The sequence below is a fragment of the Rhincodon typus genome, chromosome 18 (genome assembly GCF_021869965.1).
Source record: "Rhincodon typus isolate 14 chromosome 18, sRhiTyp1.1, whole genome shotgun sequence".
Taxonomy (NCBI): Eukaryota; Metazoa; Chordata; class Chondrichthyes; order Orectolobiformes; family Rhincodontidae; genus Rhincodon; species Rhincodon typus.
The window spans coordinates 3,006,277-3,033,876 of record NC_063349.1 but is presented as its reverse complement, the minus strand read 5'-3'; the positions used below and the strand labels follow the sequence as shown (position 1 = coordinate 3,033,876).

The window sequence follows — 27,600 nt, the reverse complement described above, 5'->3', positions numbered from 1 at the left end:
CCAGCATCTGCAGTTCCTACTATCTCTGGCCTACTTCTGATTCGTATTTTCATATGTAATCTGAATCAAGCTGAGGTATTGTTTCATGAGTGCCAACAACTCTCTATTACCGCATCTGACTAGTTATTTTTAATGTGTGAAGATGGCAGGAATTAAGCTAACTGACCTGTAGTTTCTTGCTTTTTGTCTCCTTTTATTTTTGAATAAAAGAGTTAGTTTCACTATCTTCCAATCTAATGAGACCATCTCTGAATCAAAGGGGTTTTGCAAAATCAATGCCAATACATCTACTATATCACTAGCTACTTTATTTAAGATTCTAAGATGGAGTCCATCAGCAACTAGACACTTGTCAGTGCAGCTCCAACAATTTATTCAGTATCACTTCTTTGTGATTGTGATTTTCCTGAGTTCCTCTTTCCTTTCCATTTCCTGATTTATTGCATCTTCTGGGATCATAGAATCCCTACAGTGTGGAAACTGGCCCTTCAGCCCAACAAGTCCACACCGAACCTCAGAGCATCCCACCCAGACCCATCCCCCTACAAACCTACCTAATCTACACACCCCTGAAAACTATGGGCAATTTAGCATGGCCCATCCACTTAGCCTGCACATCTTTGGACTGTGGGAGGAAATCCATGTAGACACAGGGAGAATGTGCAAACTCCACACAGACAGTCACCTGAGGGTAGAATCAAACCCAGGTCCCTGGCACTGTGAGGCAGCAGTGCTAACCACTGTGCCACTGTGCCACCCCAAATGTTACTTGTGTCCTATATACTGAAGATAAATGCAAAATACCTGTTCGTTTCATCTGTTTCTTTATTTTTCATTATTAATTCTACAGTTTTGCTTTCTGTAGGATGAATACTCAGTTTTTGTTTTCACCTTTTTAAATATTTATAGAAACACTTCTTACCTGTTTTTATATTTCTGGATAACTTGCATTCATGCTCTAATTTTTCCCCTTTTTAATTTTTATTTTGGTGATTCTTTCATTTTTTTAAATATTCTGTTCTATCTTCTGTCCTGCCAGCTGACTTTGCACAATGATATGCTTTTTCTTTAAGATTAATAATTTCTTTAACATTTCTAGTTAACCATAGATCATAGGTCTGTCCCTTAGAATTTTTCTTACTGTTTGGAATCTATCTATTCTGTTTATTTGGAAATACCCTTTAAGTGTCTGCACTGCATCTCTATTGGCCTGTCCTTAATTCATTTTAGCCAGTCTGCTTTCATTCATCATAGTTACTCTTATTTAAATTTTTAAAAATAGTCTTGGACCCACTCCTCTCTCCCTCAAACCGAATGTAAAATTCAGCCATATGATAGTCATTGCTACCAAGGGTCGCCTTCACTGTGAGATCTTAATGCATCATATCTCATTGCTCAATATCAGTTCTGGTTTGTTCAACCCTTCCTCATAAGAGAACCTGCCCATTCCAGGTATTAGTCTAGCAAACGTGCTCCGACCTACTTCCAACACATTTATATCCTTCCTTAAATATGGAGACCAATACTGTGTTCAGTACTCTAGATGAGGTCTCACCAATGCCCTGTGTAACTGAAGCATAACCTCCCTACTTATATATTCTATTCTCCTTGCGATAGTTTGCTCTCTGGTCGGCTCCGTAACATGCCGTTTCAAGAAACTATCCTGAAAACATTCTATGAAATCTTACTCTAGGATACCTTTGCCCGTTTGTTTTTCCCTGGCAATATGTAGATTAAAATATCCCATGATTATCACCAAAGAGAAAATGGGGAAACTGCGGAGGAAAATTGATTCAAATGTTATACTGAATTAAAAAGAAATCCTTTTCAAATTTTCAGCAATACTGAGCTGTGGAATGGCTCCAACAGCAAGTGGATCACAAGTGACAGCTGCGATTCTGAGTCTGGGATACAACACCGGTATCTCGCCAGAGAGACAGAAAGGCTGACCCACCAGAAACTCCGGTATAAACTCTTCACATCGAACACAGCCCTGCACCCCTTCAACACTCTTGTTTTCTGAACTTTTCTCCATATTCCGGCAAGATTGTCCATATTCCCAATCCTGACAACACTCTCCACATTCCTCACCTCTGCAACATTCCTGCATTTCCTACGATCCTGATCCTGAAAACATCCTGCACACTTCTAATCACAGCAACATACCCTAAACTCCCGATCCGAACAATATTCTCATGCTCCCAATCGCAATAATGCCCCCCACTAACAATCCACAATAGCATTCTTCGTACTCCTGATCCTAACGACATTCCCTAAATCCTTCTTCCCAACTAAATTCATCACATTCCCTATCCAAACAAAATTCCCACATTCCTGATCACAACAATATTCATCACTTTGCTCTTCCCAATTGTGTTCACTACATTTTCTGGTTATAACAACATTTCCCACATTCCTGTTCCTGATCCTGACAACATATCCCACGTTCCTGTTCCTGATCCTGACAACATATCCCATCCACCTTATCCTGGCAAAAACTCCCACACTCTTTACAAAAACAGAAATTGCTGGAAATGCTCAGCGGGTCTGGCAGCATCTGTGAAGAAAAATCAGAGTTAACGTTTAGAGTCCGATGACCCTTCCTCAGAACTGCTCTGAGGAAGGGTCACCGGACCCAAAACATTAACTCTGAGTTTTCTTCACAGATGCTGCCAGACCTGCTGAGCTTTTCCACCAATTTCTGTTTCTGTTCCTGATTTACAGCATCTGCAGTTCTTTTAGTTTTTACTTAGTATCCCACACTCTTTATCCTGACAAGATTGCTACATTATCAATCTGAACAACAACATTCACATTCCCTAACCTGATTGCATTCCCCACCCTGTTCTCCTGATTGTATTCCCACACTGACTTCTGACTACATTCCCCAAACTCCAAATCCTAACCATATTCCTTTATCCCTGATATTATTACTGCCAATATACTGGGGCACTATCTTTCTATCTTCTGTGTGAGGCCCTCTTGCTGTACCACCTTTTGAGCCCCCTGCTGTACATGCAATATTTTTCACGATCTTTGTGACAAGATCAGTCGCACACTCCGGACTCTCAGAAAATATTTTCTTTATTCTTCCTTCCTCAGGCCTCCCTCATCCTCCGAGGAAAAAGGTAATTCTTCTGTTGATCTGCTCATAATAATCCCGCAGTTTCCTGATTATCGGCTGCAGTCTTGGCAATCCCAACGATTTCCCTGAGCTCTCCATGACCACTGCCTTTGGAACTTGAGTGTGTGTCTGTCTTCCCTGAACTCCTCAGGATCAGACCCTTGCTAAGAATTGTTATGGACCAGATCAAACCCTCAAAATATATCAAGGAGATAGCCTAGAACCTAAATTTTATCTTATTTAAAGGTAAGTGTAAGGCACTGTGTTTAAGATGTGATCGATTGGTCCACTACTAGGCTCTAAGTAAAACACACTTTATTCTTACAACACAATTAAAATACAATTTAATAAAAAGAGTTGGCATAACTTCAATTCTGTTGAAATACTTAACAAAAGAATATATTATTTAACTACTATCCATCAGCTATTCCAATGTAGCAGCATCCATAAACACACCCTTGGCAAAAGCAAATTCATCAAAACAGATTTTCTCATATGCCATCTGCATTCCAGGAGAAGACAACACTGAAAGAAACAATCTAGCAATAGGAAAAGAACTCAAACTTTTAGCTGCAGCAGGCACAGCTGTGTCTGGCAGCTTCAACTCCAGAAAACTCACTTCAACTCAAAGCAAAACTAAAACCTGAGTCTGTATGAGCCTGACCCCACCAACTCTTGCTTCTTTTATCTAATTTTTTTTAAAAAATCACTCAGGCAGCACAAAGCTGTTTACCCACTGCTTTTGAAGCAGGCATTCCGGCGCCACTGGCGCTGCCTTTCTGCAAGAGAAATAGCACAGAACAAATCCCTCTTAAATGAACAGTTCTGTCACAGAATGGTCCAATCCTCAGTTTGACATGAGCAGCATGGTTCCCTTAAACATCCCAACGCAGAGGTGTTGTGAATTGACAGGAAGATGAGTTTTGTTTGGTGGGTTGGGAATTGTAAACTGGCTAGACAGCAGCAGCAAACATTTCTGTTAAAACTTCATTAATTTCAGTCCCCAGTTCGTTTGAAACTTGAGCGCAAGTTATCTGCAGCATAACAAAAGAGATTTCCCTGGAGGAGGTGCAAAACAGGTTCACCATGATGTTGACTGGACTGGGGTGATTCAGCTATGAAGAGAGGCTGGATAGGTTTGAGTTGTTTTCTTTAGAACAAAGAAGCCTAAGGGTGGACCTTACTGAGATATATAAGATTACAAGGGGCATGGACAAGGTGGCCAGGAAGCAGCTGTTCCCCTTTGTTGAATGGTCAATAATGAGGGTGTATAATTTTAAAGTGAAGGGAAGGAGGTTTAGAGGGGTTTTGAAGAGAATGTTTTTCATCCAGAGGGTGATTGGTATCTGGAATGCACTGGTTGAGAGTGTGGTTGTGGTGAGAAACTCACAACCTTTGGTAAATATATGGATGAACACTTGAAATGTCATAACATTCTAGGCCAAGTGCTTGAAAGTCGGATTATTATAGATAGGTTGACAAAGACTCAATGAGTTGAAGGGCCTCTTTTGTTCTATGAGCCTGGCATATCTAGAACATAAACTTCTGCCCAATTTAAAATCCAATCCTTTCATTTTCTTTATAGACCAGCTCCTCTCCCCATCATTAAGATCCAATGTCTGCCTTAAGCAACATGCTGACCTTTTCCTAAATATTGACATGGTCACAAATGATTTTTGATGGAGAATAATCATTTTTTCATTCATTCCTGGGACAGGAGTATCTCAGGCAAGGCGACCATTTGTTGACTTTCAATATTCCTTAAATTTGTAGGTGAGCTGTTTTCTTGAACTGCTACAGCCTTTGAGGTATGTGTACACCCTCAATGCTGTTAGGCAGGGAGTCCTAAGATTTTGACCCAGTGACCGTGAAGGAATGATGATGTAATTCAGGGTGGTGTATGGTTTGGAGGAGAACTTGCAGTTGGTGGTGTTCCCTTGCATCTGCTGCCCTTGTCCTTCTAGTAGTTTCAGGTTTGAGGCATGCCGTCCAAGAAGCCCTGACAATGTGCTGCAGCACATCTTGTAGATGGTTTACACTGCTCTCACAGACAGATGTGACAGCCCTCAGGAGCCTATCGTAATAATTATTAAACGTGAAGCTGCCAATCCCAGAGGGCAACTGCCAATCCAAAATTGACACAGTGGGTAGCTCATTCCTCCTGTTGCTTAAACTGCCTGTAAAGCACTGTCACAGCAGCTAGGCTCCTTAATCAGCAAGCTAATTATTAAACTCTATTTAATGTCAGTGTTTAATTGCGTATTATTTACATATTGCAGTTTCCTGTCACTAAAAAGCATTTTGCAATGTATTAGCAGTTTAAGCACATTTAGAATTACATTTCTGTTTTCTGTATATTATTGTTAAACAGTTGTAGCTATCTCTCTCTCTCAACTTCCATTTACTGTCCTGAAGCCTAGTTCTGCTTCTCTTTCTAATTCACCCAAGTTTACTGCCTACTGGCCTTCTTCTATAAATGAACAATCTTCCTATTTATACTGTTCTCTATCTCTCCCTAATGCACCAAGTTCCTTTCCCAAATATTTACCATCATCTATGTGGAGGAAAATACAGAGACAACAGAGTTCTAACATTGAAGAATTTCATACAGCATCATTTTTAATTCACTATCTTTGTTTGTAACCAGCAGTTTAATGGATATTATGAACCTTCATTGGATAGGCAGGTATTTTAAGCAGCTGTCAGACACTGCATTATGATGAATGTGTTATTCCTCGTTTTTCTTTCAGAACTTCTTCATTCAGTCTTAGAGGGTGATCTGCAAAAGGTAATGAAACAGATAGGGATTTTGGGCAAATTTTATATATTTTTTAATTGTTCATTCATAAGATGTGGGCATCAACAGCTCTGCCAGCATTTATTGCCCATCCCTTATTGCCCTTGAACATAGTGGCTTACAAGGCCATTTCAGAAGGCATTAAAAGTCAACTACTTTGTTGTAGGTGTGGAGACATGTTTAGGCCAGACCAGGTAAGAACAGCAGATTTCCATCCCAATAGGACATTAGTGAACTAGATTGATATTTATGATATTGGCAGAGTTTACATGGTTGCTGTTAAACAACATTTTTTGCTTCCAGATTTTTTTTTATTGAATTCAGATTTCTCCATCTGCCATGGTGAGATTTGAGCCCATGACCCAGAACATCACTAGATTACTAATCAAGTGACATGACTACTACACCTTAGCCTCCCTTGTGACGGAAGCATAACTGGGCACAATAGCCTAATGGACATGCACTTCGGCTTGACATTCACCATTAATGGCTGGGATTGCCAACTTTTATCCAGCAAATGCAGTGGTCATAGTTGTGTTTGTTCACCACAATCATGAGAGAATGTACAAACTGTTTAAGGTTTTCTCTGATCTCTATGTGGCCCTATTGAACCTGCCTAAAGCAGTCAGCAGTAACGGAATGATGAATGGAGCAGAAGATGGCTGTTGGAACATTTTTTTAATTTGATTTTGAACACACTGGGAAGGCTGCAAAGCATTTTAAATCCTAGTTGCTCAAGGACAGTATTAGTCCACCATATAGTGTGGGACTAGTCACATATAACTGATCAGGCCTGTAAGATCTGGTCCAGAAGTCACAGACTAACCCAAAAAGAATGTTAAAGTGTCCTAAGTGACCTTAGACCAGTTTATTGAGAAGCAACACTTTAAATCTGACCCACAATCTAAATAAGCAGAAAAGACACATGACCTTCCATATGAATGTGACAGAAGGAATGCTCTGGTAGTTAAACCTTATTTTTCCACCATGAGTATAAATGTATTGATTTAGTCACCAAAATGGCCAATCATTTTCCTTATTGTACTTACTGTACTTCCTTTATTGTACTACCATCCAGAATACAAGAGACTTCTGCCAGGCTTCTTTTAATGAACTCCAAATAATCCATTTATTGTAATACAAATTTTATTCTTGAAACAAATGGAAAACATGAGTTAACATCAAACCTATAATCCAGAATTAGAACTATATTGTCTCAATTCCAAACACAGACAAACTCTCATGATAAATTCTTTACAGAGATGATTTTTTTTTTAAGAAAAGGAAAACATGCCTATCAGCCTGGAGTCTGAAAAAAGGATAGAATTTGATGACTTCTCACTGTTCACCAGATTTCTTGTCAATGAAATCGAATTGCTGTAGCTGTAATTGAAGAAGGATCTTCAATTCAGATTGAGGTCAAGCTGGATCGTAGTCTCTGTAATGTGGCTTCAGTTCAGCTTTTCAAGGTTTACTTGGAAACTTTATCAGTTTCCCAGAATTCCTACAGAGATAAGATGAGTAAGACTGGCACCTTCCAAGATTTCTTCCTCGTGACCATTTAAGAGTTTGGAAACTACAGCTAGGCAACCAGTAGCACAGAGCTTCCACAGTCTTTTTCAAAGCCAGGTCTTTCAGCAATTAAGGGCCATTAACCCCATCTCTTACCTCCCAAAAAGCTTTGCTTGGCTTTTCTCCAAGTCACTTCACTTTGTGTAAACAGCGAGCAAATCACAGTACCCATTAAACTGTTGGCTTCATTTTGTATAAACCACATGGTAAAAACCCTTAGTGAACCAGAAAAGGCCCAATATCTTCCAGTTTTTCACATAGTTCGTAAATATAAAATGTATTCCCAGAACCCACAACAGGTGGGAATGGTTCACTGGTCCTAAGTTGGACAAATAAATGAATGATGCTGATCTATGTAGCTGCAGTTTCTTATGCTAGACAAAATGTTTGGCCAAAGCCAGCAGTAATCACTTTTAAAAAAACTATCCTCTATCCAAAGAGTTGTGTTAAGCTGGAGCCAGCGTCAGTCCACTTCAAGAAGCTCTTTCTTGTTTGAAGCGATTTTTCTCCTTCAGGAGCCTGTTTATGTACTTTGTTTCTGAGGGTCTTATGTTCTATTATCTTTTAATAAGGACAGATATTCCAGGTGATTCCTCCTATTTCCATTGCCTGATAAGTCATCTTGTGGTTTTATGCATGCTAGACCATCTTTCATGCAGACAATTGATTTATGTGCGCACCATGAACTTTCATTTTATCAGGCTTCAGAAATGTCTTACGTTAGAGCCTGTGCTAGGCACTAGTTCTCTTAGCAGAAATAATAGGCTTTCTCTGTTTTGTGTCTGTCAACCCAGAAGACTGCTGTGGAATACTTCTTAATAAAGGAGAAGGAGTGAGGGTGGATTCTTTGCAGAATATTCAGTGCATTTCTTAAGGTAAAATCACCCTATTTCAACAGATCCAGATGGCAGGTTGCTGGTCCTAAAGGACTTTAGTGAACCACTTGATCGTTTACAGCAATCCATCTGTTACTTTTCTGGAGCTTCACCACAAATTAAGACATTTATGCAATCCAACTTGTCCTACAGAAATGTGAATTCAGCACCTATACTAAATTGCTCCTTCATGAACCAAATGGGAGTATTTTAGCAAACACAGCAGCATAGGTTCAGCATCAGGTTTCTTGTTGCTAGGCTTTGCAGAGAATGCTGACTGGTTAGATTAAGAAGGGCGAGAAGGAGTAACCTTGTATGACAGAACCAGCAACAGGTGCCAATGGTAAGGAAGAGTGCTGACAGGGGAGCTCGAGCAATTGTGTGAGAACCTCCGCCAGCAGGTGGCAACAAGGGAGGGTAGCTGAGTAGTGGAACAGACTCTGTCTGGAAATTTGGGTGTCTGTGGGGGCAGGACGACTGATGAGAAGTCCAGAACACTTGATTATCTGACAATTGATGACTGGAATGAGGACACATGGCTGGTTATTGCATCCTGGGGCTTCAATGCAAGTGAGCAGGTGGGAAATCCCACTGGGAAATACTGGGAAGAAGTACAGATGTTCAAAGAAGTCTGCAGCAGATCTTTAAGGAACTGATAATGGTCACTAGGGACAGCAGTAGCCTGACACAACTACATTAGAGGTTTTATGACCACAAAGAAGTTGGGGTGGGGAATGGGATGATGTGGAGGAGTTGGTCTTTGTATCTGTGAAGCTGGTGAACTTGTTCAACTGCATAATCTTCCTGGATTCCTTCTAATTGACCGAGGCCAGGATACTGAAGGACCACCGACAGAAGCAGTAAGGGGTAGGAATGTACAGATAGAATTGAGGCTTGATAACGCCCAAGCTCAATTACCTTTCTCTGAAGTGCGAGATTATATCACCCACACTATGGTGATAGATTGGACTTTTCAGATCAGGAAAGAGATTGCCATCAGAGAAGTGACTGTCTGTATATACAGGGGTGTAGACCTCCAGCTAAAGAAGTAGGTGGACCATATTACAATACAGCATGCACAGATCCAGCCCTTGTGCCCTATCTCTGTTGTAAGCCTCTTTGCCAATCTCACCCAAGAGGTGCTGTAAAGACGTGTTGGAGTTGTGACAAGACAGTCTCATTTGAAATGCACAGTCTTCAACAACCATGGCCACTATTACTGATGGGCACAGATCCTATCCAGTGCAATACCTTCTCGCCAGGAGCTAAATTAGTTGGACCTCTCACTGGCGGCCAGATGGTGGCATGGGTCCTTCAGGAAGATGTTGAGACCTATGTGCATGGCCTTACAAAGTGTTTGAAATCTGGCAAGGTAGGAGCACTTTGCAGAATTGTAATAGGAGCAGAGTGGTCAGCCATTACTCATTGGTTTTACAAGGAGTATCAAGCTGAGGAGTCTGAGCTGATTCTCGTCCCTTTGCACCCGACCCTGTCCTTGTTTCATAGGGGTCAGTCATCCCCTATCATGGCTACATTGAGCTCTCTCTATCTGTCATCAGTCACTGTGCATCGCCTAGGATTTCTTGTAGTTTGAGAGCAATTGATACTCCACTGGAAGTGCGGATGTTTTGAAAATACCTGTGGTATTGGTTCAATGTATTAAGAGATATTCAGGCATCCTTAGAAAATGTCTATGATGACTGCACATTGCGAGGTTGGCATACAGGGCATGGTCATCATTGACCTTTCTCTGTGTTGTCAATGTGTATAAACCTGTACAGGACTTTATAACTGTTCAAGTAGCAGGGAATTGGGCTTTTTTTAACCCCCACCCCCCAATCATCACTGGTCTTGAAGGCTTATGTCAGCCATCTTCAGCTGATCAACATCAAGCCTTGCTAGAAATGCCATGTGTCACATGTAGCAGAGCTCCCACTTAATGTAACTGTGGGAGTTGACCTCATTGCTGAGGGATAAAGGGGAAGGTACCCTGGAACTTCACCAATTTCAGTAACTGGAGATAATAGTTTATCTCCAACCAAGAAAACCCAGAGGTGTCCTTAAACTTGCTGCTGTCATGTGCGGACTAGTTGGACCGAAGGGTCTGTTTCCATGATGTGTGACAGTGGACTGAATGAAGGAGACATTTCTGACTTCATTTCACAGATGGACATTAGTGAGTTGGAGGAGCCCCAGATGAGACAGCTTGATTCTATTCTAAACAAGTAGGGGGTAACTTTGAGTAAAGATGATGATGACGTTGGGTATTTCTAGCGAGCTAGAGGATTGTGAGTGAAGATGACTGTCCAGTAATGATTCCTTATCGCAGGATCCCAACCCATCACTGGGAAGAAGTCCAGGACTGCCTTTGGAGTGAGATGTCATTCAAAACTCAACAAGTCAGTCCACCTCCCCCACAGTCACCATGAGGAAGAAAGATGGAAAACTGAAGATCTATGTCAATTACCAGACGTTCAACACAAAAACTCATAACTTACCCTGTACCTCGGATGAGAAAGCATTACACATTCTCAAAGGTGCAAAGTATTTCTACAGTCTTAATTTGGCTCACAGTTATAAGCAGCTTCTCGCTAAACACAATTTTGAAAAGATGGCCATTTCCAACAGGCATCGGGGACTTTACCATACATAAGAATGCCATTTGAGCTCTGTAATGCCCCCACCACCTTCATCCGTGGATTGGATAAAGCTTTTGGCGACTTTATTTTCCGCTCCTTGAGTACCTGGTTGCTATTGGAAACGTGCAAAACTATACCAAATTGGCTCCTCCTTTCCATTATTTTCTGAAGAAATCAGAGAAAGCTGAAGGAAGCAAGAATGGATGTTTAAGAGTGATATTGACAAAACCTTGGGCACATCTGTTTATGGGTTTCATTTAATAGCCTTAATTTCTCACACAGTATTGTAAATACTTCCTTGTTTAACTTTAATTTTTCTTCCTGTTTGTAATGACCTGAGGCCAGTGGTATAAAGAATCCCTAGTTCGTGACCTTTAGGTTTTGCGCTAAACCTTTAGGTTTTGCGCTAAACCTTTATGCCCTTTGTGGCTATCAGTCGATAGCAGGGACATCAGCTGAATGTAGTGAAGAGCAGGGTCATGAAGATAACTGACTGATTATGTACGTGCATTAAGTGTGAATAAAGCACCGGGAGAGCTGAAAAAACCATTATTAGTTCAGTCATGTAGTATTCCTTGACTATAAGTTGCCATTGATCGCACTAACAATATCATTGGACAGTGCCCTTCCTTTCATCAACAGGATGGTTTACTTCTGGTTTAGAGTATAGGTGGGTGCTGACAGCCAGCAAAGAGCTGTGCAGCTGAAATATTTCTTTCTGAAAACATTGATAATGCATGTCTTTCTGCAATGAAGGTCCCTAAGAAGAGGGTCCCCGAGAAAAACAGCCCTCCAAAAGCAGGTTCTCCCCAGAACACGTTCTCCCCAGAGCAGGGTCTCCCCGAGAGCAGGGTCCCCCAAGAGCAATGTCCTCCAGAGGCAGGGTCTCCCCAGAGCAAGATCTCCCCAAGAGCAGGTTCTCCCCAGGAGCAAAGGCCCCTAAGACAGGATCTCCCTAGAAGCGGTGTCTCCCCAGGAGCAATATCCTCTCAGGGCAGGGTCTCCCCAGAGCAAGGGTCTCCCCAAGAGCAGGTTCTCCCTGGGAGCAATGTCCCTTTAGGGCAGTGTCTCCCTGGGAACAATGTCCCCCCAGGGCAGGGTTTCCTAGGAGCAGTGTCTCCCTGGGAGAAATGTCCCCATAGGCAGAGTCTCCCTAGGAGCAATGTCTCCCCGGAGGGATGTAACCCCAGTGGCAGGGTCTCCCCAGTAGCAGGGACCCCCAGGAGCAGCATCTCCTTGAGCAGGGTCTCGCTGGAGAGGTTCTCCCCAGGAGCAAGGTCCTCCCCAAGGACAGGGTCTCCCTAGGAGCAGGATCACCCCGGGAGTAATGTCCCCACCCGGGCCCAGATCTCCCTGGAGCAGAGTCTCTCCAGAGCAATCTCTCCCAGGATCAGGGTCTCCCTGATAGCAGTGTCTCCCAGGAGCAGAGTGTCCCTGAGCAGCGTCTGTGAAAAGCAGAATCCCCCAGAAATCTACTTATGGCTCCAGTGGCTATTCTCCTCTCCACCTGTATGGTATTGCCAGATGATTTGTTTCAAGATACAGTTGGATTCCAGCATGTTATTTTACTGGAAGTGTGAACTTTGTCCCTGATGTTCTTTAGTTTCTAATGGGATTTGAGATGGGCAGCAGAAGAAGTGATGTCCTGTGTTTGTGATTGATGAATATTGTGGGAGATGTGTATTGTCCTGCATTGTTCACTGTGAACTGCTGAAGATGTAAAATACAGGGACATCTAACTTCATGGATGTTTTCATGTGTATCCTAGTTCATAGAGTCCTGCAGTAAGGGAGTGAGTCTGATGGTGAGCAGCACTGAAGGATACTCGGTGTTACACTGCGCTGCAAAGAATGGCCATAAGGAACTTGTAAAGTACATCATTGAACATGGTGAGCTGTTGAACCAGCTTCATATGTTGCATCAACTGTATACAATGTTTAAGTTAGCACTGGGTATGACAAGAGCTGTCAATTACTTCAGGTGCCATTTCACTGCTACATACTGTTCATCATTTATTTGTCCTGTAGGAAGTAAATTATAAAAGATTCATTTGATATTTTCAACCTGAATTGTATGTCTTGTTAAGTGACAGCCTTAACTTAGCCAATCCTTCTCACCTCAATCAAGCAACCAGACTTTTGGAACAGAAGGATGGGAGGAGGCTAAAAATAGTCAGCCTAATTGAATGGGCTTGTATGTTTAATCTGTTAGGTTTTTGTTTACAGTAATCCAGTAGGTTAATTGGTGGTTCTTTGACACATTGGGATCAGATATGAGCCAAGATGGTGCAATTCCCCATCCCCACTTTGGCAGTCCATCCTCTTCACTCTGTCTGCACTGTCAATCCCTGTCGACTCTGTCCACACTCACTCCCTCATCCCACTGTCAATCCTGTTCACTCTGTCATAGAATCCCTACAGTGTGGAACCAGGTGATTCAGCCCTTCAAGTCCACTCTGATGAGCATCCCACCCAGACCCACCCCTCACCCTAACCCTGCATTTCGTCACCCTAGACACTTTGGGCAATTTAGCATGGCCAATCCACCTAACCTGCACATCTTTGGACTGTGGGAGGAAACCAGAGCAAACTCACACAGTCATGGGGAGAATGCACAAACTCCACACAGACAGTCACCCAAGGCTGGAATCGAACCCAGGCCCCTGGTGCTGTAAGGCAGCAGAGCTAAGCACTGTGCTACCAGTCCTATCCACACTGCCAATCCCTGTGCACTCTGTCAGTCCCTGTCTACACTGTGAATCCCAGTTCTCTCTGTCAATCCCTGTCCACACTGTCAGTCTGTGACCTGACTGATGTCAGTGGCACTCCTTGTCTGTACTTTAAGTCTCTGCCCACATTCATTCCCTGATCCCATTGTCAGTCACTTGCCATACTGTATCTGATCTCACTGTCACTCTCTGATCCCTCTGTCAGTCTGTCTCCACCCTGTCAGTCCCTGATCTCACTGTCAGTCCTGGCACTCGCTGTCAGTCCCGACTGTCATTGTCAGTCCCTGTCCACACTCACTCCTTGTCCAATCTGTCAGGCCCTAACCCCACTGCCAGTCTCTGACCATTTTGTCATTCCCTGTCCATACTGTCTGTCAGTCCCCCAGTAATCTTTATAACAGCCCCCAGCCATTCTCTATATACACTGTCACTCCCTGTCCACGCTCACTGCCATTCCACGCTCCATACTGTCAGCCCCTATCCATACTTTTAGTCTCTGCCCACTTTGTCACTCCCTGTCTTCTCTGCCACTCCCTGTCCACTCTTCAGTCACTGGTTCCACTGTTAGTCTCTGTTTTCATTGTTAGTCTATACTGGAGTGAAACTGTGAATAGGGCAATCTGTGTTTTCATTCACTATTCCAGAATATCTTGTAAAAACCGAAAGAACTGCAGATGAAGTAAATCAGGAACAAAAACAAAGTTGCTGGAAAAGCTCAGCAGGTCTTCCTTCACGGATGCTGCCAGACCTGCTGAGCTTTTCTAGCAACTTTGTTTTTGTTCCAGACTATCTTGTGTTCTACCAAGACTTTATGTATGTATCAATTTTGTGGTTTAGATTTTTTTCATTATTTGTTTCAGGGCCTCCTGATTTATTAGATGCAGCAGAAATCAAAACGTGAGTATGGGCATAATTGTTCTGTGCCTTACATATATATTTGCATATTGGATTTCTATCATTCCACTGGAGAAATGGCCTGGTAGCGCCAATGAATTGGGTTAGATGATACCAGCAGTTTGATGCTGTCTCTTCTGGAAGCTGGCTCCAGTTAAGGAATGTAAGTCTCTGATTTTTTATCCTGGTCTTGTCTGAGATGGTTTCAGCAGGTCTCAGTTTGGCTTCTGTTTCCCAGGGTGCACTGTGCATACTATAGGAGGCACTGAATTTCTTTGATGGTGTCAGGTAGTAGGCTGTTATCCATCTCTCCTGAGAATTATGTAGGGCGTGTGTCAGTATTTACAAGGAATCCACAGGGCATTTGTCAGTATTTACAGGGGCTCCACGGGGAGTGTGTAGTATTTATAAGAATCTCCGAGGAATTAATCTTTATTTATAGGGAATCGCCAGGGCTGTGTCAGTATTTACAAGGGATCCCCAGGGAGTGTGTCAGTATTTACAGTGGGTCCAGGGAATGTATTGGTATTTATGGAGAATCCCGGGAAGTGTACTGGTATTTACAGTGGTTCTCGGGAACTGTGTCAGTATTTACAGTGGCTCCCAGGGAGTGTGTCAGTATTTACAGTGGTTTCTGGGAGTGTGACTGATTTATACTGGTTCCTGGAGAGTGTGTCAGAATTTACAGTTGTTCCCAGGGCAGTGTGTTATTTACAGCGTTTCTCAGATTGATTAATTTATTGTCATGTGTACTGAAGTACAATGAAAAACTTTGTCACGAGCAGTACAGGCAGATCATAATAAGCAAGGACGTGCAGATTAAAAAGACTTAGACAGAGGCATACAGGTTACACTGCACAGGCCGTGCTCTAGGCGAGATCAATGTTAGGCAAATTCAGCATTATTTGAGGATAGAGAGTCCATTCATCAGTCTAATAACGTCTGGGAAGAAGCTGTTCCTGAAACTGCTTATGCATGTGTTCAGGCGTGTATATCTTCTGCCTGACAGAAGAAGTTGTAGGAGATCATTACTGGGGTATGATGGGTTTTTGATGATGTCGGCAGCCTTTCCGCAGCAGCGAGCCATGTTAATGGAGTCCATGAATGGAAGGTTGGCTTCCATGATGGTTTGAGCTGTGCACACCACCTTCTGTAGTTTCTTATGGTCCTGGGCAGAGCAGTTGCTGTACAGGGCCATTATGCACCCGGACAGTATGCTTATCATTATGCAACTATAGAAGTTGGTGAGGGTCCTTAAGGACATGCCAAATTTCCTGAGCCGCCTGAGGAAGAAAAGGCATTGTTGTGCCTTCTTGATCATTGCATCTACGTGGGAAGTCCAGGACAGGTTGTTGGTTATCATCACTCCAAGGAACTTGATGTTTTCCACTCTCTCAACCTCAGTTCCGTTGATGTAGATGGGGGCGTGTTCTCCTTCCTTTCTGAAGTCAATGATCAGTTCTTTAGTTTTGCCGACATTGAGAGAGAGGTTGTTCACAGTGTACCAAGTCACCATGCCTTCTATCTCCCTTCTGTATTTTGACTCATCATTGTTAGTTATCTGTCCTACTATAATGGTGGGATCAGTGAACTTGTAGATGACATTCATTTGGAATTTGGCAACACAGTTGGGTGTACAGGGAGTACAGTAGGGAGCTGAGGACACATCCCTGGGGGACTCCAGTGTTGGGTGTTATTGTGGAGGAGGTGCAGTTACCTATCTTAAATAATTGAGGTCTGTGGGTCAGAAAGCTGAGGATCCAGTTGCAGAGGGCAGAGCCAAAACAAAAGTCACGTAGTTTTGAGATCAGTTTGGAAGGGATAATGGTGTTGAAGGCAGACCTGTAGTCAATGAGCAGGAGTCTGACATAGGTGTCCTTGTTGTCCAAATGTTCCAGGGGTGAGTACAGGGCTGGGGAAATGGCATCCACTATGGACCTGTTACGTCAGTAGGCAAATTGTAGGGGATCGTGACGGGCCGGGAGACTGCAGTTGATGTGGGCCATGACAGAGGGAATCTGTTAGTGATTATAATGGATTCCTAGGGAGTCAGTTTTACAGTGGTTCCTGGGGAGTGTTTCAGGTTTCCAGTGGTTCCTGGGGTAGTAACCAGATTTAGAAGTAGTACAGAGCATTTGTAGGCAGATTATGGAAATCTGCAAGACAAGTAGGGCTGTGAAAGTTGATGATTTCAGTTACCCTAGGGTAGACTGGGAAAAGAGTTAGATTATAGGGCACGGACAGAGAGAAATTCCTGCAATGTGTGCAGAAGGACTTTCTGAAACAGTACATTTCTGGTCCTACTAAAGAGGGAGCTGTGCTGGAACTGGTCCTAGGAAGTGAGGCAGGCCAAATGGAGAACATCAGAGTCGGGGGAGCATTTGGGAAATAGTGATCATAATGCAATAAGGTTCAATGTTAAGTTAGAAAAAGAAATTTTAAAAAGTCAGTTAGCAATAAGATCCCAGACTGGAAAAGGGCAGATTTTAGGGTTCTAAAAGTTGAACTGGAGCAGGTTGATTGGAAACGCATTTTGGTGATAAAACAGTGGATGAAAATGGGAGAATTTCAAAAGAAAGATTATTAGGGTACAAGCTAGGTACATAGCCATGAGAAATAAACACAGGGTATACAAAAGGAGGCATATAATGCATCATATAATAATAATAGCAATAGAAAAGATTATCTCAAATGCAGGAGAGAGGTTAAGGCTTGAATAAGGAAGGCTAAGAGGAAGTATGAGGAAAGGATGGCAGGCTACACAAAAGCAAAAAAAAAAGTTCTTCAAATATATTAATAGTAAAAGATCAGTGAAGGATAGAGTGGGTCCATTAAGGAACAAGCAGGGTAAGCTGCTCACTGAAGCAAAGGATATGGCAGATGTACTGAATGAATATTTTGCTTCTCCCATTACCAAATTAGATGATTTTCTTAATTTGATTTATTATTGTCACATGTGCCTAGGTACAATGAAAAGCTTTGTTTTTCATGTTGTACAGATCATACCATATGAAGTTCAGAGCGTGATAGAACAGAGCAAAGAATACAGTGTTACCGCTACAGAGAAGGTGCACAAAAAGCAAGATCAGCATTAGATTTGAGATTTGAGAGGTCCATTCAGAAGTCTGTATTGAAGGGCAAAATGTGTTGGTGTAGGCTTGGAGGGCTGAAGGGCCTGTTCCTGTGCTGTATTGTTCTTTGTTCTTGTGTTTTAAAGATTTTGTATTTTTTACCTGATGAAAGAGGCTGGAAGAGATTATAACCCGGTGGTGACAATGGCCTAGTTGAAAATGTGGGTGTTGAGCAACTAAGCCGTTTAGTGATAGGTAAAGAAGGGGTGCTAAAAAGGCTGGCAGCACTCCAGGTAGAGAAGTCACCAGGCCCGAATGGCATGCTGAGAGAGGTAAGAGAGCAAATTGTGGAACCGTTGCCAGAAATTTTACAGGCCTCTCTCAACACAGGATTAGTCCCAGGGGACTGGAGGATTGTAAATGTGACACCGCTGTTTAAGAAAGGGATAAAAGATAACCTCAGAAACTATAAACCTTTTAGCTTGACATCAATAATGGGAAAACTGATAGAGGCCATAGTACAGGATAAGGTAAATATACAACGAGGGAAAAGTCAGTTAAGTAAGTCTAGACAGTCAACATGGTTTTGTCAAGAGCAGGCCAGGTATGACAAATTTAATGGAGTTCTTTGATGAGGCGGCACAAACACTAGTTGAGGGTAGTGCTGTGGATGTTGTATATTTGGACTTCCAGAAAGCATTTGATACAGTGCCAAATAGCAGATTGGTTAGCAAATTAAGAATGTTTGCAATTGATGGGTCTGTGGCTGCATGGATTAGAAGTTGGCTAAGAGATAGGAAACAGAGAGTAAGTATAGATGGCCATTTCTCAGACTGGAGACAAGTTGAAAGTGGTGTTCCCCAGGGATCGGTGTTGGGAATGTTACCTTTTCTGATTTATATAAACAATTTGGAGATAAGTGTTGAGGGCAAAATCTCTAAGTTTGCAGATGATACTGAGCTGGGCAGAATAGTGACTTATGGGCATGGTGCTGAGTGACTTCAGAGGGACATTGACAGCTTGGCCAAATGGGCAGACGCCTGGCAGATTAAGACCAGGAAGAACTGTGTATGTTGGAAATCAGAAACAAAAACAGAAATTGCTGGAAAACTTAGCAGATCTGGCAGCATCTGTGGAGAGAAAACAGAATTAACGTTTCGGGTCCAGTGACACTTCTTCAGAACTGATGGTAGTTAGGAAAAGGTTGGTATTTATGCAGAAGATGGAGTGGGAGGAAGAGTAAACGATTTGTACAAGTGGAGCCCAAAGATTGAGAAAAACAGTTGGACAGACAAAGGAGTAAGTAAAAGTCAGTCTGGGAGAATGAATAACTGCTAATGGGGACCATTAGTAACTGACAATGGGCTGTGTATGATAGCAGCTCATGTGATGTTCTGAGGAAGGGTCACCGGACCTGAAACGTTAACTCTGTTTTCTCCTTCACAGATGCTGCCAGGCCTGCTGAGCTTTTGCAGCAACTTTGTTTTTGTGCATGTGATGACAAGGTCTGATTTGTCAGGGGTTGGGGTATGGACATAGGGGAAGGTGTTCAAGCCTGAAAATTGTTGAACTCGATATTGAGTTCAGAAGGCTGCAGAGTTCCCAAATCTAAGATGAGGTGCTGTTCTTCTAGCTTGCACATTTCGGTTTTACAAGATCAATAGTAGAACTTTGAAGGGAGTACAGGAGCAGAGGGACCATGGGATTCATGTGCATGATTCTCTGAAGGTGGTCAGGCAAGTTGAAACAATTGTTAAGAAGGCTATGGGATCCTTAGGTATATAAATAGAGAGAGATAGTATAAAATCAAGGAAGTGATGCTACACCTCTACAAATCATTAGTCAGATAACATTTGGAGTATTGTGTTCAGTTCTGGGCACCTTATTTAAGGAATCCCCAAAGAAAGTTCAGAGGAGATTTACCAGAATGATACCAGGAATGGGGGAATTTTGTATATAAGGAAAGATTAGAGAAATTGGGCTGACTGTCCTTGGAGCAGAGAAGATTAAGAGGTGGCCATGTTGAGATGTTCAAAATGATGAACAATTTTGACAGGGTAAAGAAGGATATTTTGTTTCCACTGGTTGGTATGTCAGTAACTAGGGGACACAATTTCAAAATTGTTAGCAAAAGAGCTAGGAGTGAGATTAGGAGAAACTTCTTTACTCAGAGAATTGTTTGGATTTGGAATACGCTGCCTGGGAGAGTGGTGGAAGAGGATTTCATGGGATGTTTCAGAAGAGAGATGGATATATGTTTGAAAGGGATGTATTTAGAGGGCTACAGACATAGGGCTGGGAAGTGGGATTAGCTGGGTATGTCCTTCGGGACAGGTACAGACATGATGGGCCTAATGGCCTTTTGAACTGTAAAATTCTATGATTGTATGATTTACAATGACTCCTGGGGATTATGTTGTTATTTACAGTGGTTTGCAGGAAGTATATAAGATTTACAATGGTTCTTAGGGAATGTGTCAGTATTTACAGTGGATTCCCACAGAGTGTGTCAATATATACAGGTGGTTTCTGGGAAGAATGTCAGATTTACAGTGGTTTCAGGGGAGTGTGTCACATTTCCAGTGGTTCCTGGGGAATATGTCAATTTTAAAAGTGTCCTGGGGCGTGACTTAGTATTTACAGTGTTTCCCAGGGACTGAGTCAGATTTGCAGTGGTTCCCAGGAAATATGTAAGATTTATAGTGGTTCGTGGGGAGTGTGTCAGATTTACAGTTTTTCTGCAGGGTGTGTGTCATAACTTACAGTGATTCCCAGAGTGTGTCAGATTTGCAGTGGTTCCCAGGGAATATGTCAGATTTACAATGTGTTCCCATACACAGGACGAGGTTTTTAAATGAAAACTGTTGCATTCCCGAATACAAGCCTCCCTCTGTTTGAAGTGGTCATTATTCTCCCACACCTTAGCCTCAGATTGATAGACACTATGTGAAAGGGAGTCTGTGTTCAGACTTTAATTAATGGATTGTAATCTTATTTCCTTAATAGGGGCGAGACAGCACTACACAAAGCAGCATTCCATCGGTATCACACAATCTGTCGTTTTTTAATTGATGCCGGGGCCTCATTGATGCAGACTGATTTCAAGGTAAGGACTTGCCCTATAGGTGGGTGAATTATTGGGAACAACAACACTTTATTCGACCAACAAGCCATGTCCTTTTTCATAAGCTATAAGCCCCACTCCTCAACCCATTCTCCTGCCAGAAACTCTGCCCAATTATGATACTGTTTACATCACCAGTCCCTCTTAATAAAGTGCCGCATTTCTCTTTTAGGTGCAAAGGAGTCCTTTTGACTCCTTTTTCTTTCCTCTTAATCTTTAACTCATATCCCTTGGTATATGCTTCCCTGACTCACCTCAGCCTGGCGAAGAGCAGCTTTGCAATCAATTTTGTCCACTCTCACCTGAACTGTAAAATTTTCTATGTTATCTCCTCAAAAGCCACCCAATTCCCTTACTATCTCCTCATCACTTAGGTATACCCTCTGCACTCTACAATCCAGCCCAATACAATTGTGAAGACAGGCTGTAAATAATCCCTGAAGTAATAATACTCCCATTTTGCTCTGTTTAGCTTTCATTGAGCCAGTTACTTCTTTTTGCTGTTGTCTATGTGGAGAGTTTTCACAGGTTGCACGCCGTTGCTTTTAATCTTCATCAGTACACTCATAGATCTTAAGTTTTGTTGGGCTATTCAATTTTTCTATTTCTGAAATATTCTGTGCAGCCATTTGGTTCACATCTACACCCAGTGCTCACTACCAACAGAGACCCACACATCTGACATTGACAACATCTGTATGTACAGCATATGGCAGTGTACAGATTGATGCATGTTTGTACTAACACCTCGCACATGTACACAGATACACACACACATGTATTCACGTTAATCAATTGGTATGGTAGTGTGGTAGGTACATGAATGAATTAATAAATTAGCAGGCCTGGATTTAATAATGAGAGTTTAGATCTCAGCATGGCAAGAGAATTTCAGTGAAAGTATTTTGAAATAAAAAAACTGGCATCAGAAGTGATCACAAAGCTGTCTGATTGTTGTAACCCTACTTGTGACTCTGGTACTACCCCAATATCATTGACTGTTAGTTTCTTCTGAAGTCCCACACTTCCACAGAAATGAGCAATAAGTAATGCCACACCTCTCCCACTGTAACACTGTAAAGTATTAAAATACACGCTCATACATCCATCAGTATACTCAAATACATAAATGCTGCCTCTCCTCCCCAGGATTTGGTTTACTTCTGAATGTGTTTTGTCTGTGGTCACTCTACTCCTAACTATGGTTCCTCACCAGGGCAACACTCCGAGACACAAAGCACAGGAGGCTGGTGATCTGGAGCTAGCCGCCTACCTGGAGAACCGGCAGCACTACCAGATGATGGCACGCGAGGACCTGGAGACAGCAGTCTGAAAACAAGGATGTTGGCGAAACTGGATGGTGGGGAGGTATTAGCTGTTCGCCTTCTCCCATTGAATTCAGTCACTGCTTCCCTTTGTACCCTACTGCTTGATGGATGAAAAAGAAAGTGACGTAATATTAGGGAAAGATGGTGGCAAGAGATGCTAGTTACTGAGACGGCAGTAAAAGAGCATATTACTCATCGTACAGTCCACATTAGGAGCTGAGGCAGCTGCACACAGAGGAGGAGGAGGAGAAGGGGCGCTGCATCAATGGCCCCTTGGAACCCTGTCCAAACTGCAGACTACAGTGTTCTCCACTTCGGAACAAGGAGAGCAATCATTCCACAAAACTCCTTCTTATACAACAACTGGCACCTTTCACAATCTGGGTTTTCCCCTGGATTCATCTCGATCTCCAATTCAATCAGAAGAGGTCTGTATGGCAATGCCTGATGATACTGTGTTCACTCACCTTCAGAATGTAACAACTGCACTGGGTGTTCAAGAGGAACATGTAGTCAACATTGGACTATCTCACCAAGGCTCCTTCAATAGCACCTTCCAAACCCACGACCTCTACCATCTCGAAGAACAAGAGCATCAGATATGTGGGAGCACCATCAGTTGCATGTTCCCCTCCAAGCCACTCACCATCCTGATTTGGAAATATATCACTGTTCCTTCAGTGTCATTGGATCAAAATCTTGGAATTCCCTCCCTAACAGCATTATGGATGTCCCTCAACCAAATGGATGCAGTAGTTCAAGAAAGCAGCTCCCCACCACCTTCTTAAGAGCAATTAGGGATGGGCAATACATGCTGGCCCAGCTAGCAAAATCTACATCCCAGGAATGAATAAAAATTAACAAAAAAAGAACTTGAAGAACTTATATTTGGGGTACTAATAGACAACTTGGAGACCTCACTTCACATAATGTAAATGTCAGTGGCATGTATTATCTTGGATACTTGGATATAATACAATATACTTTGAAGAGCATTCAACAAATGAGGAACTGGTGCTCCATGTTGAATTATTGGTTTGAACCAAAGTGAGTACAGTCCTTGTGCTCTTAGCAGAAGCCTGAAGGGCTAGACTTGATGTAGAAACCTATGGTTGTGAATTGTTTTCAGTGCAGGAACAAGAGATTGTTTCTCCACAGAGAATTCCAGTCAGAACCATACTATGTCATCCCTGAACAGATACACACATTGAACAGTATTTTCTGCTATGAGTTATTCTATCTCTTGTAGCCACTTTCTCACGTGCAGTTGAACAGGGTTTCAGTGTGATCACCAAGTCACATACTTGTCATTAAAGGGATCTTGCTATCCTTTCTGAATGCAGACAGCTAGTTAAATTTCCTTGACATTGTTGGCAATTTAGTTCTCAAGGCACTGAAGATAAAATATCATTTAGAGTCATACAGCACTCAGTCCAGGCCTTTCGACCCAACCAGTCCATGCCGACCACATTTCCTAAACTGAACTTGTCCCATTTGCCTGAAGTTGGCCCATATCCCTCTAAACCCTTCCTGTCCATGTACCTGTCCAATTGTACCCGCCTGTACCACTTCCTCTGGCAGCTCATTCCACATACACACTGCCCAATTTGTGAAAAGTTTGCCCCTCAGACCCCTTTTAAATCTTTCCCCTCTCATGCTACAATGAAGTTAAAATTGTGGTGATATGATATGGGTGGTAAACAAAGAGAGAGGTATTTGTACCTGGTGGTGTTGCTGCTGCAGTCAAGCCCTGGGACAGTGTGAACTGGGAGATGACAAGCTCCTATCCAGTGACCAATGGCCTAATGGCAGTGCAACAATGTTTGTGGTTGTCAGTGGCAACTCCATCCATTCTAATCAAGCTGCCTCAATGCCTGTCTCAAAGAAACACTAGGAAATGTTTCTATTGTCCTGGGCTTTAATTTGGTTTTCACTAGGAAGTTCTGCAGTGAAAGATTGGTGAATGGTTAAAATCATCTGGCAGACTTCGTCATCTATCTCCTGCACTTTAAATATACTATCAGGACAGGAGCCTGAACCAAAACTTTCCAAGCAACTCAGATGCTTAGTTGTGAGATTTGGAAGGCGTATTTAGGCTTTTCCTGCACCCACTCTCCTGCCTCCCCTTTACAAAGGGACCTTGCTAAGATCATCTCCCTGTGTCTTGCTCAAGTGCCAGGCGCTGTTCCTTCGATCCCATTCTACCTGCCAATACCCATCGGACCAGTGCAGGTGAGGACATAGGAACATGAGCCTGCTAGTTTCTCTTGTGAGGCATTGGGAAATAACTGAGTTATAGTTGCTAGGCAACAGCCAATGAAGCCAATAAGGAGAGCTTTCAGGATCCATCAGTGGATATAATTCCTGAGGCTGAGAACTGATCTCACCAGCAGATCTCTCACATAAGTGACCCCCAGTCCCTATTAGTACAGGAGATTAGTGAGGATATAATTGCCCATAGTGTGCCCTCGGCATTATGGGTGATGCCTTTGGAATAAACATCCACAGGAAGCAGCCACCCATAAGACTAAGTGATGATGGCCTTCCTCTTTCCCTATCATTTGCCTTTGTTAGACCAGCCAGTAGAACTCCTCTTGCTTCCTGCAGAGATCTGTGTCATCTTATTCTTTCTAAGCAAGCTTCTGACTGCTAGGCTCAAACCGTTTATGTTGCTGTATGTACTAGATCATCAGCATGATACTAACTGCAACCTTTGCTGACCCCATCTCCCTATCTTCTCAATTCCTTTGCAGGCAGATGTCACAGGTCAGGGTAACAACGGAGATTCCAGACTAGAAATGAGGTCTCTCAGTGAACAGTGGAGCAGACCATGAGCTGAATGGCCTACTTCTGTTCCTACGACTTGTGTCTTATGGTCTAATTGCCCTCCAAAGAAGCGAGCACAATACCTTTCAAGAAGTGCAGGACTGGCTGTGTGTTCCTTGCGTAAGCTAACTTACAATTAAGTGGCTACAGATACTCTGGGATCCTCACACAAGCCCCAAACTAGTCTGAAGGTCTCGAAACACAATCAAAAGAGCACCAGACACCAGGAGTAGAGTTTTCAGTCATCCACGTGGGTTCATGTTGCGGGGTGGGCAGACCTCTGGTAAACCAAGCATGCAACAGGCACTACTAGTCTCTGCTTACACACTGATGCGTTTAGAGTTTCTAAGAGAACACAGGCTTACAGGAGCTGGCTAAGTGTGCAAAGTTCAAATGAATTGCTGGATGAGCTTGTAATTGAGCTGTTCTGAAATACAGAGAACAGACAAGAATCTTAAAAACGCCAGCATAGGGTAGGGACACAGAGAATCTGGCCACGTTTTTAAATGACTGTCAAAAAAAGTGTGAAGCAGTAAGTGGCCTAGCCATCTTGAGGGTTACCTTTGATGGACTAGCTATATAAATAGTATGCTTAAAAGAGCCATCAGAGGCTAGGAATCCTGCAGCGAATAGCTGACCTGACTCCACAAAGCCTGTCCACCATCTACAAATCACAAGTCAAGAGTGTGATGGAATAATCCTCACTTGCATGGATGAGTGCAGCTCCAACAACACTCAAGACAGCATCCAGGACAAAACAGCCTGCTTCTTGGCACCACATCCACATTCACTTTCTCTACCACCAACACTCAGTAGCTGCAATGTGTACCATCTATAACATGCACTGTACAAATGATTGTGTTTTGACAAAGGGTCACTGGATTCCATAGTTAAGTCTGCTTCTATTTCTACAGATGCTGCCAGACCTGCTGAGTTTCTCCAGCACTCTTTGCTTGGGCAGTGTGTGCGGTATCAGTTGTGATTAGTAGAGATTGGTGCCTTTGATTGAATTGACCACTGCGCGTGTGAGATTTGTGCTTTCAATTGATAGAAAATAGCATTTGGAAATGTATTCACTGATCTTGACCACTTGGTCATTAACCATTAACTCAAGGTTGATGTGTTGCAATTGACTGTGATGGCTGTCTAGTCCCATTGACTTGTCAGAGTTCATCTAAAGATCTTCCCGTCTACTTGCCGTAATTGAGATATTTGTGGCATACTCTCCACTCGAGGTTGCGCCATTAGCCAGTTCTCGTAAATGTTAGACTGATAGATTTTTGTTATTGCAGAGAAATATTAAGGGCTATGGAGAAAAGCCAAGTGTTTGGAGTTGTCACACAGATCAGTCATGGTCTCCTTGAACAACACAGTAGGCGCAAGGGACTAGATGGCCACTTCTTTTTCTTTGTTCCATTGTTCTTCCTGCTCTATATGTCTTCCCAAGTCACCACCAGCCCCTGCTGCAAGTCAGACTCCACCTCGGCTTTAAGAAGTACAGGCTAGCATTCCAGAACGCGGGCTGGCTTTTAATGGTGCTGACCTTGCACAACTTCGGCACCCTCTACTGAGCTGTGCAGCCATTCACTGCATGTTAAGCACTGGGCTTCAAGCTTCTCTCATTTGAATGAGCCTGCAAGCACAGAGTTTGTGTGCTGCCTGCATCCTGAGGAGTAGGCCCAGGTTAATTGTGCTTCATAAAGCCATGCCAGCTTTCAGATGCTGTTGAGTTTGTCCCCAGCCTGTTATAACAGTTTTGCACTAAAAAGGAATAAATCAAATAATCAACATGATTCTGATAAGGCCAAGTGTGATTTAGGCCTGTTAAAAAGTGTTGCCAGAGGTGATTGAATCTTAACCTGAGCTTGTCCTTAAATGAATTTTCACAATTGCATGTCTGTCTGAGGTGGAAGACCATCTTGCCAAAACTTGTTTGTAGGTGAGGTTCTGTGAACTGACTAATTTTTTTTCTTGTGGAAACTGAAGAAATCTATTCTTTGTATTGAGGAGATCAAAGAAATTGGAAGAACTTGTGTAAAATGGTTGCATTTTAATGAAATTAATGTGCAAGATTTCCCAATCCTTGTCTTACAGAGCAGTTTCCAAAGTTTTAGATCTGCTGAAAGGACATTCTACATACCTGTAAGGATCAACACTGGTCTGCCACAGATGAGAATGCTCATTAGTCAGTACCTTGATCAATGCAAACTACTCAGCAATGATAAAGGGGATGTTTAGGAGTAGGGGAGTTTAACAAACATCATGTGGTCATCCTGTGCTCATCTCTTCCACTCCTCAATCATTTTCTTTGCCAAGAGGGAACATCCCAGCTCTGATTGGAATTGTGCTTCCATTGCAGACTCGAGTCAAAAATCTTTCTCCTCACTTCCTGCTTGTTCTGGACAGTTTCTTCCAGCTCAAGAAAAAAACTATTGAGAAATAAACATGTGCAAACCAAACATCGGTTATCTTCCTTCTTCAGAGCAGAGTTCCGAAATGGTGTCTGCCTGTCCCAGTTTCAAAAGGCAGCTGTTTATCCCTTCTAATCACAGCAGCCAGCTGTCATGGACCTGTCAATAGATATCTTTATTCACGTGAAACTGTTGTGTGAGAGCCATAGTG

The 27,600-nt window shown here is 42.7% G+C and overlaps 1 protein-coding gene across 1 annotated transcript in view; it reads left to right on the top strand.

Annotated features, from left to right (window-relative positions):
* The window catches only part of dgki (diacylglycerol kinase, iota), a 176,640-nt gene extending 154,483 nt beyond the window's left edge, over positions 1–22,157 (top strand). Inside the window, exons 28-34 of the mRNA XM_048608001.1 lie at positions 1,840–1,965; positions 3,103–3,128; positions 5,875–5,912; positions 12,776–12,896; positions 14,596–14,632; positions 20,707–20,806; positions 22,041–22,157. Coding sequence (XP_048463958.1) covers positions 1,840–1,965; positions 3,103–3,128; positions 5,875–5,912; positions 12,776–12,896; positions 14,596–14,632; positions 20,707–20,806; positions 22,041–22,157 — 565 coding nt within the window. The remainder of the gene's footprint in view (positions 1–1,839; positions 1,966–3,102; positions 3,129–5,874; positions 5,913–12,775; positions 12,897–14,595; positions 14,633–20,706; positions 20,807–22,040) is intronic.
* The last annotated feature ends 5,443 nt before the right edge of the window (positions 22,158–27,600 follow it).